The 13,262-nt window shown below is 44.8% G+C and overlaps 1 protein-coding gene across 3 annotated transcripts in view; it reads right to left on the bottom strand.

The window, feature by feature from the left end:
- The window catches only part of Cacna1c (calcium voltage-gated channel subunit alpha1 C), a 608,098-nt gene that overhangs the window by 63,279 nt on the left and 531,557 nt on the right, over positions 1 to 13,262 (bottom strand). For all 3 annotated transcript variants that reach the window (XM_032905806.1, XM_032905803.1, XM_032905804.1), the window contains exons 22-23: positions 11,555 to 11,661; positions 8,507 to 8,594 (exon numbers count right to left, since the gene is read on the bottom strand). In XM_032905806.1, coding sequence (XP_032761697.1) covers positions 8,507 to 8,594; positions 11,555 to 11,661 — 195 coding nt within the window. The remainder of the gene's footprint in view (positions 1 to 8,506; positions 8,595 to 11,554; positions 11,662 to 13,262) is intronic.

Genomic DNA, 13,262 nt, shown 5'->3' with positions numbered 1-13,262 from the left:
CTTTTCTCCTAATATCTGATAGTCCAAACCTGCATTTTCTGACTCACACCTGAGACCTTATATCCACTCCCAGACCAACATTTTTGGCCACTAATGGCGCAGTATGGTTTTTCTCTACTTGCCAGCAGTCTCACCTCCTGCTCTGGCCTCTTCCTGTGACCTTTCACCTTCCTATCTAGCTTCCCTTCCCTCTGATCTGAAGTAGAGCTCTCTCTACCCAGGTGAGCTCTCTCTACACGAGCCTGGGAATGTCATATGAAGAATTCAATAAACAAAACTGCCCTCTCTCATTTGAACATTTCTTATGGACATTGACCGGCCTACTTCCTTTAACCTAAGTAATACAGAATTCACTGTCCTTTGTCTTCCCTGTGCCCTTCTCAATGTCTAAGTGAAACTCTGTATCTTGGAGATATAATTTTCCTTCCTGGTTTCTACTAAAAGGCACATTTTGGTTGTGCTGTGTCTGCTCATGATAGTTATTTTCACAAAATTGTCTTTATGTGTCACTTTGTAACCTAAAAAAAGAGCTGAATGACAAAATCTGTGGCCACTCCATTTATAAATCTTTCAAGAAGTTATCAAGTGCCATTTCTGGGATACACTTAGTCTTATGGTTTATATGTATGTATGTAAATGGGAATATTTTAAAGATTATTTTTAACTGTTACTGTGTCTTGAAAAAACACATTTTCAAGATCCGTATCTAGCCAAGGCTAGATAAGATACAACAGGAAAACTAGGAAATAAGAAAAAAATCCCTGTCATTTTAGAAACCAGTTACCCTACTGAAAGGCAGATAATGGCACCTTAAGATTTATACACGATCCTAACATGCTCCATTACAACATAAATATATTTCTTTGGTATTGTATTGGAGTCATAACTTACTGCATCTTCTGGTTTAAAGAAGGAGAAAATAAAAAAAGGAGAAAATACTTTAAATAAAGCACTTGTTAAATGATTAAAGTCTTTACTATAAAGGTAACAGATGACCCAAAGTAAAGTTGATAAAGAGGATTAGAGACAAAATGGTTCTACCTTTCAGTTGCCATGTAGACTTAAAAAGCAAGCCATTGCTTTTTAAACAGAGACAGTTTGTAAATGCCTATTATAACCAGACTTATTATATATACAACATATAATATTATGAGTATATTATATATTATAGAAAAGTATATGTACTATATAAGACACTATACATAATCTATATTTTATATAGTAAGAATTACAATAATAATAAAAATCCTTAACAAACAATTTAAGTGTGATGAGGAAGATGTCTCCAGAACTGGTCACATTTTGTGTTTCAACTTCCTGTGTTTTCAAGGACAGTGGTGGAAAACAAGACATGGGTGGGGTACAGCAAAGTGGGGAAATCTCTATCATAGGCCTTTGATGTCACCTGATGGCATTCTTAGCCACAAGTTGCTGAAAAGTTGGGATCTCTTGGTGTTTTCCCAAAGGATTTACCTAATAATCAGAGGTGTTGGATTACACACCTTGACGCTGAGAGACTAATGGTGTTTCTATCTGTGTAGGGGCCAAAGGGGAAGGGTTGTTTTGTTTTTGGTTGCCTGGTTATTCCAGTGACATTTGTGTCACTATTTGCACCAGCGAGATAGTCCTGCCAGGACAGCCATTATTTTACCTCACAGGTTTCAGGTCAGCTTGATTTCTCCATGATCTATGAACTTATGCATGCAGTGCCATCAACAGTAGGGTCTTACCAGCAAGTTCTAGAGGATAGTCAAGAATAATGGCCATAGTCTGTTATGTTTACGGGTTCATGGTACCCCACTAACCAACAAATTCAGAAGAGGTAACCCATTCCTGGTACTGGACTCAATATTCGCTATCTCATGGTGCCTAGTAGGGGCCTTGTTCCTACCCCTGTCATAGGGTAACTCCATTTAAAGTATTTTATATGTGTATATTATATATTTGAGGACCCTTCTATAGTGATAGGTCTCCATGGGACTTTTTCAAAAGGTGTTGCTAGTTATCCCCTTTCTATCCTGCCAGTGTGTTCCTACCCCACCAAAATAATCCTCTACCCCATGATTCATTAGTGTTCCTATAACACACCCCGTTCCAAGGCTCAGGGATGATCCTAGAAGAGGGGGAGAGCGACTCTAAGAGTGAGCGGCAGTGCAGAGCTGCGCTGAAACTGCTTTGTGGACAAACAGGACAGTTGCACACATTAACTCACAGCAGTTGTACCAACATGCCCAGGACCTGCATAGGCTCAAGCCATCGAATCTCCAGCATGGTGGAGAGAGGTTGGGACACAGACCTATCTCTAGCTGAGGAACTATTGTCAAGTGATAGCTGTTGGGAAGACAGTCCATTTTCTTTAAGGGTGTGACTCCTATCAATCAACCATAGTCCAGGGGATGATCTCACGCCCAAAAAATATTTGGGCGACATAAATTAGATTGAATGGGTTAAAAAAAAGAAGAGAGCATGCAGTTGGGGCAGGGAGGTGGGGGTGGATTGGGAGGAATAATGAGACCAGGGATTAATAGGTATAGAAATTGCATGAGATTTTCAAAGAATTAATAAAATATTATCAAAATAGTTTCAGTTAAATGGCTATAAAGCTTAAAACCTAAAAAGAGATGACATCAGTATGGCTAAATAGGTTATAATGAAAGGTCATTACAATTTCTTAGGGTCAAATTCAGTACCCTGATACCTGATACCTGAGGATAGCTAAAGAAGAAAAGGCCCAGAGAACAAGGATATGTTATTTTATCCTTTTATCAAATAAACCATTTGAAACTTGGTGATTAGACGTCATTCAGATGCTAAAATTCTGAGATTGTGTGTTTACCAATGGGGTAAATCCTTCTTTAGCTGGATGGCTTCCACCTCAATAGTAGGAGAAAATTTTTAAGCAAAAATTATTTGTATTTGGGGACATACCTGTTAAATTGCTTAACAATTACAAAACTATTGTAGCTGACAATATTTAAACCTACTTTTAAAGTTTGACCCATTGTACAATATTCCGTCCCTCTGCCCATGAGCTTCAGTCTTCTAGATCGGTAGGTAAGCAAGCGAGTTTCACTAGCTGTTAACATAGCTAAAGTCTTTGCCTCCTTAGTCTATGATATTCTCGCTGGCTCTTTGAAATCTAACATCTACTTATAACTCTTGGAAAGCATTCATTAATTATCTCCTTATTTAAAAGGTATTGGTTGTCCCATTAAAATTAAGTAAATCAATGAGCTGTCCATCTTGTTCTGTTTTCTTTCTTTTTGTTCCAACTTGACCCAAGCTAGACTTACCTGTAAAGGAGAAGCTTAACTGACAAGAAGCTTCCATCAGATTGCCTATAATGTTGGATTAATGATTTATGTGGGACGGCTCAGCCCACTGGGGACAGTGCCACCTTAGGCAGATGGCTAGTCCTGAGTTGTATAAGAAAGCAGGCTAAGCAAGCCATGAAAAGCAAGCCAGTAAGCAGCACTCCTCCATGGCATCTGCTTCAGTTCCTGCCTCTGGCTACTGCCTTGACTTCCATTGATGATGAACTCTAACTGTAAGTGCAAATAAACCCTTTCCTTTCCAAGTTGATTTTGGTCATCGTGATAGCTATTCTTGACTGTCAACTTAGCTATATCTGGAACCAATTAAAACCAAAGTAACTGGATATGCCTATGAAGGATTTTCTTGATTGGATCTGTCTAAATCTGGGCCACATCTTCTCCTGGCAGCCTACATAAAAGGACAGGGAAAAGAAGAAGCCTTTTACTTTTTCTCTCTCTCTCTCTCTCTCTCTCTCTCTCTCTCTCTCTCTCTCTCTCTCTCTGCAAGTTCATCTCTCTGTGGCATTCCTTTGCTGGTGATAGACCCTACTTCTTTGGGATTCCAAGGTTGAATGGAAACCAGTATCCCTTTAGGACATTCCTAGGAATCCAGCAGGAGAGCAGGACTGCTGAGATACCTAGTCTCTTGGACTGAGCAACTACAGAATCCTTGGCCTTCCCATTGTGAGACCCCTATTGTTGGACTACAAGGCACTCTAATAAGTTCCATATATATAATCCTACCACTTCTGTCCTTTTAGAGAACTTTGACTAACAAAATCATAGTGTTTTTCCACAGCGATAGGAACTGAGGACCAAATTTTATACCAGGTTCATGAACTATTGCTGTTACAGACCTGAGCATGCTGTTTGGGGGATGACTGTAGAAGGACTTGTGGCTGGAAAAACCGTCGGGTGCTCATAGCTTTACTAGGCTGTTATAAGAGCTGGGCTTAAGGAGTGCTGGAAGAGCTGCAGACAATGGAGGCCTGGCTTGATAGATACCACAGATGTTTGAGTGATATTCTGAATGAAGGATGTGTGACCTGGACTGAGGGAGCTGAAGACTCAGCTCTGATTAACAAGAGACCAGCACCATGAAGTACAACCTTCTTTTGGGTGGGACAGTCAGTGCTGCTTATCTGGAGCTGAGAAATTAGCAGTGATTAAGAAGAGATCAGGCCCACCTGGGGATCCATCCCATACGCAGCCACCAAACCCAGTCACTATTGCTGATGCCAAGAAGTGCTTGCTGACAGGAGCCTTATTTGGATGTCTCCTGAGGGGCTCTGCCACAGCCTTACTGATACAGATGAGGATGCTTGCAGCCAACCATCAGACAGAGCACTAGACCCCAATGGAGAAGTTAGGGGAAGGACTGAAGAAGCTAAAGGGGTCTGCAACCCCATAGGAAGAACAATATCAACCAATCAGACCTCTCCAGAGTTCCCAGGGACTAAATCACCAACCAAAGAGTACACATGGAGGGACCCATGGCTCCAGCCGCATATGTGGCAGAGAATGGCCATATATGGCATGGATGGGAGGGGAGGCCTTTGGTCCTGTGAAGGCTCGATGCCCCAGCATAGGGGAATGCTAAGGCTGTGGGGTGGGAGTGGGTTGATTGGTGGGGGAGCAACCTCATAGAAGAAGGGGGTGGAGAACTGGGGTTTTGAGGAAGGGAAACCGGGAAGGGAGATAACATTTGAAATGTAAATAAATAAAATAACCAATACAAAGGAAGGGATTAGCATCACTCAGGTGAATCTTCTGGGAGTATTTTCTCAGGGTCATCACACAGAAGCTGTGGTCCAAAGAGGGCTGACACTACTTCTCAGGCTGGCAGCTAAAGGTGGACCTGGTTTTGAAGCCACAAAGGCTCACGGAGAGTAATTAAGGTTTGACCATGGATTGACAGGTTAGAGTCCTTAGAGAGATCTAGAGAGTCCATTGGTGGAAGTGTAGCTTCTGTTGCAGTGGAGACCCCAGAGTGTTGGAGACAGCAATGCCATGGATTGACTACCAAGGACCGGCCTAAGCCTGTGAGATGGGCTGGGGAAGTGAAGCTGTCCAGGCCTTAGGAACTCAGGAGATCCCGAGCGGGGCCCAGATGTCAAGCTCTGAGCTCCATACACTGATTAATTTTAGTTTTGCTTTCATTCAGTTGTTACTGTGCCTTGGTTCTTCCCTTTTGGGATATGAAAGTATTTAACTTTGTGGTATATCCCCTGTGGGAACTTTTAAAGAATCATCGGGTTTTAAAAGAGACTTTGAGGGTTGGGGATTTAGGCCCTGGGTTTGGTCCCCAGCTCCGAAAAAAAGAAAAGAAAAGAAAAAAAAAAGAGACTTTGAACTTTTTTTTTTTTTTTGTTCTTTTTTTCGGAGCTGGGGACCGAACCCAGGGCCTTGCGCTTCCTAGGTAAGCGCTCTACCACTGAGCTAAATCCCCAGCCCCGACTTTGGACTTTTTAGTGTTGAAAACTTTTGAAAACATTGGGACTTACACGGTTATACTATGTTTTACAATATGATATTAATATTAACATGGCATCCTGGGGACAAACAAGAAGGGAAACTATGGTTTAATAGTGATATGTTTGTGTGTCAAATTAACACGGGGGCCAACTGTCTTTGGTAGTTTGTCAATTTGACACAGACTAGAGCTATCTGGGAAGAGGAACCTCAGTTGAGAAAATGCCTCTATTAGATTATTGTGGGCAAGTGTATGGGATATTTTTCTTGATTAATGATTGATGTGGAAGGGCCCAGCCCACTGGAGGTGCTCCCACCCTTGAACAGATCCTCAGTTGAATAAGAAAGCAGGTTGGGCAAGCCATGGAGAGTAAGCCAGTAGGCAGTGCTCCTCCATGGTTTCTGCTTCAGTTCCTGTCTTGGGTTCCTACCCCTACTTCTCCTCATGATGAGCCCATAATAAAACTGAAATAAATTCTTTTTTCAAGTTGCCTTCGGTCATGGTGCTCACCACAGCAACAGAAACCCAACTAAGACACATCTTTGTTAAAGAGAGATATAGACATATACTGTAGAGAAAATGAAATTATAAAATTTGTAGAGAAATGGATGGATCTGGAAAGTATTATATTAAATGAGGTAACCCCAACTCAGAAGGACAAACACTGCTTTTTCTTATTTGTTGGTTGTTAGCTCTTGTGTCTTGTGTATTCATCCTGGAGTAGATGTGGAAGTCTGGGAACTAGCACTCAGCTAGTGCATGGGGAACACACGTAGGAAGAGGGGATAGATGATAGGAGGAGAGATGGAAGTCGAGGGCGGAGATCCTGGGGACAGAAATGGTTAAGTAGGGATAGCAGTGATGGGGCCAGGAACCAAGGGGAGCAGAAAAGGTTAAACAAAATGAAGTGTGCATGAAGAAGTCACATGGGAACTTTGACCTCACAACCAAAGCAAACCCGATAAGATGGTAGGGAAGAATGCATGCGAAGTAATGGGGTCATGGAGGATGCCGAGAGCTCAAGGTTTACAAGGAGATGCGGGCATGGAGGTTGCGAGAATCAGACACAGTGAGTGGTTTAACCAAGTGAAGAAGTCTTATGGATCCCATTAGTTTTATCAAGAGTTATGAATTCCATCATGGAGGAGGAGGGGCTCCCGATCCCTGACCCTTGCTAAGGAGCTAATGGCAACTGAAGGCTTCTGAGGGATAGTCATTTCTCTTTGAAGGGTGGGGGCTGGCCATTAGTAGAGTGTCAACGCCCCAGTAGATACCTTGCCCCATGTACATATGAGTAACACTAAGAAGCCTTATTTTGGGAGTTATTGAAGAAGACAAGAAGTTTGGGGGGGGATGGGAGATGCTGATAGGGGATGGTGAGTAGCAGGGAGGAAGACCCAAAGGAAAGGGGTAGGGATAGATAGGGCTGAGACACACTGTAGACAAGTAAAAAACTTCAAAACAAAACAACTGGTAGCACGTGAAGACAGGGGCTTTGCAGATGAGTGGATAATAAAAATGTGGTATACGCACACAGTGGAGGTTTTGTTTTTTTCTTTCATAAATGAAATTTGTAGGAAAATGAATGGAACTGGAGAACACTATATTATGCAAGGTGACCCAGACACACAAGGACAATAATTGCAAGTTCTCTCATTTGCACCTTAGCTTCTAATTAAGTGTGTGTATTTAGGTGGGAGCAAATGTGGCTAATCTCCAGGAAACAGGAGAGGAGACAACGAGATGGGAAGACAGAGGCTTCAAAGAAGGAGCTTTGGAGGACAGTAGAGCACACGAGATAGGAAAAGGGAAGAGGGAATACTGGGGGAAAAGATAAACAGGAAGGGGGGCAGGTGTGATGGGGAGAAGTGAGGAGACAGGAGATAATCAGAATGAAGTATGCATATTCAGGAAGAAAACCCACTATATTATGAGCCAACTAAAATAATAAATGAATACATAATTAAACGACAACAAAACCATGGCATTTGGAATACCCAGGTTGTGATCGTTCATATTTAACTCCAAGATAAACTACCTCTTATTCTCCTTCAGGAAAATTCGTGGGTCTTTGTTTGTTTTGCTTTATTTGTTTGTTTCCTTGACAAGAGGTTGGAAGACCAAATAATATGTTGGTTAAGTCAGAAATGGCTCCCCCTTTGCCTTAGTCCTACCTATGTGAACGTTACCTAAGTGGAAATGTACTGTGTGTGCTCTGTGGCATTTGTCTGCTAAACCAGATTAAGGAACAAATGAAGGAAATTGAATTGCACGGAAGGCCACTCTTTGGAGTCAGCCCCTTAACTGCCCTGTAGATGCCTCCCAGGAAGCAGCTGGGAGACATGCAGTGCTATATAAACTCTAGACCCTGGCAAGACAGGGCCAACAACGTCCTAGCATCTTGGCCCCTTTCTGTCTATAGCAAGTCAGTAAAACTCTTTGCTTATGCCACCTTGATGCAAATTAGTGCTTCTGGAACCCCGGCCTCAGTGCTCATCTTACCAAGAGTCAGGTATAGGAAGACTGACTCGTCACCGGAGTCATTCTGCATTTGTGGGGCGTTACCGGCTGAAATATTTTGCCTAAGAGAGTGACTCTAACACGGTAGATGCTTATCTCTCCGTCCTGTAGCCCATCCCTCACCTCAGCTTCCACCAGGCAGAGGGATAGCTAATGTTTACTGCATTGATGGCTGCCCACCCAGACCCTCTTCGTTCACCTTTAGCCCCTTGGCCCTGTTGATGGCCCTCAGGGGCCTGAGGACACGAAGCACTCTTAAAATCTTCACAACGTTGATCGCGCTGGACCTGGGAGAGAAACAAGGCAGGCGGTAAGTTCCCATGCCTGGGTTAGGGCAGAGAATGACATGTGGAGATGCTACCCAGATACCTTAGACTAAAAAAAAAGTCATGCAGAATCTGTCTCCGGCGATTGAGAACTTCTATCCCTCACTGCTAAGAATCTGGGGCGTCTTTTGTGACCCTCAGACAGTCCTGATTGTGAAGACACAAAAGAAGAAGTGGGGATACAGCTCAGACAGCCTGCGCGTTTGAGGCCTTCTTTTGATCCCAAAAGCACAGAATAGATAGGGATGAGGCACAAAACAAGTCATTAGCCATATAGTATGTGACTTAATATGTGACAGGTATCTACAGTGTCAAAGAACAGGATGAGGAAAACAAGCCAGACCTGAATTCAGTCCGCATCGCTCTCACCCTCCAGCGAACCACTCAGGACACATCTCGCATCGGGAAAATGGGGCAGTAATTAGGAATGTTTCAGGAGCGAGGGAGGGCTTATGGAGAATAGAGCGGAGGGTCTCTGAATAAAATGGTGTGTCTGCTATCCTGCCTTCAAGAGCATCACTGCACTACATATCAAATGAACAATGGTAAAACTCCAGGCCTTGCGGTTGGAGCTGGTAGGTGTGAGCAAGGAACTCGGGACCATTTCCAAACACAATATCCAGGTCGTTGCCCACTACAGTACATACATTCTACCATGGTTCAGGACATGCTCTGGGTTCCAAGAAGCAGTGGTGTCCCAAGAAACATGGGATGCTAAGGTCAACATCTGGGAGTCTTAGTCTATGGCTTCTTTCTGGTGGGGAGTGGTGACAGGCACTCCCATAAGCCCTTCAGGAAGGCGGCTAGATGGTGTCTGAGGGTCCCAGCCCATTGGAGCTCACTAACCACATTCAGGGGTTGAGAGGCCTCTGCAGTGTTCTCTGACCTGAGGTGCTAATTAGAGTATCTTCTCCAGCACTTGACAAGAGGGCTCAAATTCTTCCCGTGTGGAGAGGGAGCGAGCACAAAAATCCAATTTCTCTGGCTCATGGATCTTTATTTCAAAGACACAAAGGGCGTTCTTATCTATCACTGTTCCCAAAGCATCACCAGGAGGCACAGATTGCACTGAATCACAATGGAGGGGGATTTAAGAGACAGATGGAAAACAAAACAAAACAAAAATCGAAGCAACCAAGAGGAAGCTTTGGTTCAGAGTGACAAGGTGACTTGTAGTTGTGCTGAGATAAGAATCTAGATGTCTAGGTCCCAGAGAAACTTTGGGCAATGTAACTGATTGATGATCAAAGAACAGACCCTCAATCTCATTGTCCCCCGTGTGACCATGGAGGCTAACGGTGAACCAACCCTGGGAAGGAAGACCCGAGGTACCAGGGGTACAAGCCTTTCTCTGTTTGGTATATATAACCTTCGATAAATCTCTTAATGTTCTGAAAACCAAATTTTATGATAGCAGTTTATATAGCATTTCCTTGAGCACCTTATAGGTAGGTGTGGTGTGGTGTGGTGTGTGTGTGTGTGTGTGTGTGTGTATGTGTGTGTGTGTGTACACCATGAAAGACTACATATGCGAAAATGTTTTAAAACTCAAAGTGTACAATTAATAAGCACAGCTGTTAGAACAGACACTCAGAGTCAAATTTCTTTCAAGCCTGAGCAAGGTTTGACACTTGACCTTAGAGAGAATCAGACTGGAGAGTTTTAGAGCTCATGGCTCGTACCAGTCCATCAACATCTCCAGGGGTAGATTCTTCGTAATTTCCCCAGCAGGTTCCTCTGTGCAGCTAAGATTAAGAATCAGTATTCCCCAGCCCCTCCTTCTCAGTCTCTCTTCTCCCTTTCCTCTCTATAACACAAGGGTGTACACTCCCCAGTTCTCTGTTTGTGTGTGTGTGTGTGTGTGCGTGTGTGTGTGTGTGCGTGTGTGTGCGTGTGTGTGTGCGTGTGTGTGTGTGTGTGTGTGTGTGTGTGCGTGTGTGTGTGTGTGTGTGAGTGTGTGTGTGTGTGCGTGCGCGTGTGTGCGTGTGCGTGTGTGTGTGCGTGTGTGTGTGCGTGTGTGTGTGCGTGTGCGTGTGTGCGTGTGCGCGTGTGCGTGTCGCGTGTGCGCGCGTGTGCGTGTGTGTGTGTGTGTGGTGTGTGTGTGTGTGCGGCGTGTGTGTGTGTGTGTGTGTGTGTGTGTGTGTGTGTGTGTGTGTGTGTGTGTGTGTGCATGTGTGTGTGTGTGTGTGTGTGTGTGTGTGTGTACTCTTGGATGGAGGGCAGAGGGGGGAATCGTGGAAAGAGGCTGAGTCAGGCCAGGGTAGTCATAGCAATGGCAGGTTTGGACAGCTGTGGAGCAGCCTCAGGGCTGAAGCACAGTGAGAGAGACTCAGGCGGAGAAAGGGAATACAGATATCTGTCTCTTTAAAATGGGGCCTGTACCTGTTATGACAAAAATCTAGACATTTAAACAAATCTTGGTGCATCAATATATCCCACGTGTCGGATTATAGAAGAGACAGATAAAAGAAATTAAACAGGACCTGGTGGTGCAGGCCTATAAACCTTGCTATATGGGAGGCTAAAGCAGGAAAATTGTAAGTTCCAGGCCAGCCCTGGCAACTTAGTGTGACCCATGCCAAATAAAAGTAAAAAGAGCTGTGGCTGTCGTTTAATGGCGGAGCACTTGCCTAGCAAGTCAGACCCAGTGTTCGATCCTAAATACCACAAGGAAAGGAGGAGGAAGAAGGAGAGGAGGAGAAATGAGGAGAAGAGGAAGAGAGGGAGGAAGGAGAGGAAGAGGAGGAGGATGGGGAGGAGGGGGAAGAATCAAACATACATCATGGGCTATTTTAGCCACCACCCCAATCAATCACAGTCACAGAAGGAAGCCTCCCCCATGCCCCCGGCCCCAGGATTTTGCTGACTTCATTGACACCCCTCCTTAGCTGCCTGCTCCCATCTTGGGAAGAGGGACTCACTGGATGCCAAAGGAGATGAGGGACACGCTAACCACCAGCAGGTCCAGGATATTGAAGTAATTTCGGCAGAAAGAGCCCTTGTGCAGGAAAGCCCCGTAAGCAGTCATCTGCAGGGAGGCAGAGAACATGAGTGAGTGACCTGCCCAAGCCTCAGAGATAACATTCAGACACCACGCTTCCTGACTACAGCATCAGCATCCCCAGGGAAGAGCCCAAGCACTGCACGGCGACAGCAGGAAGGACCGAAGGAGACACGGTGCCAAGAAACCCCATAGCCATTCACTCAACCACCAAAGAACTTCCCCAGCTCCGGACAAGTGTCAGGTCCTTCAACCCAAAGCCTGTCAGACTGACACTGTCACGCTTCTGTAACATTCTACTGTCCTCCATCCCCAGGTCACCATGGTGCCAGCCCTTGGGACCCTTTCGCTGCTTCTTCATAGGTTATGTTTCCACTATACACACTCCCCTAACCTCCTGTCCACATTTTACCCTCAGGGCCAGCAGAGACAGTGGCATCAAGGGAAGGATGAGACGTGCCCAGATGGGTATCCAACCATCTTGATTTATCCAGGACTTAGGTGGCTTCACCACTGAAATAACCTTATACTCTAGAAAATCTCCTTCTTCTGCAAGCTGGTTAGCTCTCCTCGGAGTCTAGTGAGTTCTCCTAATAACTGTCCTCAGCCTCTCTCTCCTCCCCGGTTTCCGTGGTCTGAGGATCTCTGGCAACTGCGTAAGCTTAGTGTCACAGTCTGGTTTCTGGGCTGTATCTGGGGTCCTTTAAAGAGTAGGAGCTATGTTCAGAGGGGACAGTGATGGACAACATGGGCTCCGGATGACCTGGCCTCAAATCCCAACTCTGCTGTATTTCAAGCACTTCACGTGAGAAAGTTAACTTTCCTGTGGCTCGTTCGCCTCGTCTCTACATCGAGATAACGGTGACACTGGTCTCATGGCTTGTGTCGTGGAGTAGTTATATATAAAACCCTTAGGACATGCTTCCACACAGGGTGTACCTCACAGATGCATTCTCCCTTGCTATAACTTGGGTTAGAAATATGTGTTCTTCCTGTACAAAGGAAGTTGTGTCCTTATCTATAAAGTATGAGTGGTATGTCATGTTTTTTTTCTCTCGCAAGGATCAGACAGCGAAACAAAGGGAACATTCTCTGAAAATGTTCAAAACGAGACCGTGTAAGGTTTTCGTTACAGGATCTGGCTACCGTCGCCTCCTGTGGTAACACTGCTTGTAAGAAACTGTGTGTTCGCATTTTGCTGACTGAGGTAAAGGTTCATGGTACCCAGGATGAGCCGGTGTAAAGCTACAGGCCCTGAAGCATCTGCCTAAGGAAAAAACTAGGAATTGATGGTCGAGAGACCAGGAGAAGTTTCCTGATCATCTGGAGTCCAGACTTCCTCTCTGGAATCAGAGCGTGTCCAGGGTGGGACACCCAAAGACCAACACAAAAGCCAGCATGGGGAAATTGGCAAAAATAGCTCTCGCGACCTAATTCTTGCCATTTATCTCCTGCAGCAGGAGATCACAGGGGACCGGAGAAGCTGTGTTCTGCGGCAGCTTTTAGAAGTGGGGAGATTACATAAAAGGTTCTAGGGTAACATGGTTATAGAGCTCTCCCAATGGCCACAATCTGGAGGCCTCACTGTCCTGGGTCTCTGTGAAGACCTGGGCCCCAGAGAGTAGAAT

This window comes from Rattus rattus, chromosome 6 (assembly GCF_011064425.1).
Source record: "Rattus rattus isolate New Zealand chromosome 6, Rrattus_CSIRO_v1, whole genome shotgun sequence".
NCBI lineage: Eukaryota > Metazoa > Chordata > Mammalia > Rodentia > Muridae > Rattus > Rattus rattus.
This window is presented reverse-complemented; position numbering and strand designations above follow the sequence as displayed.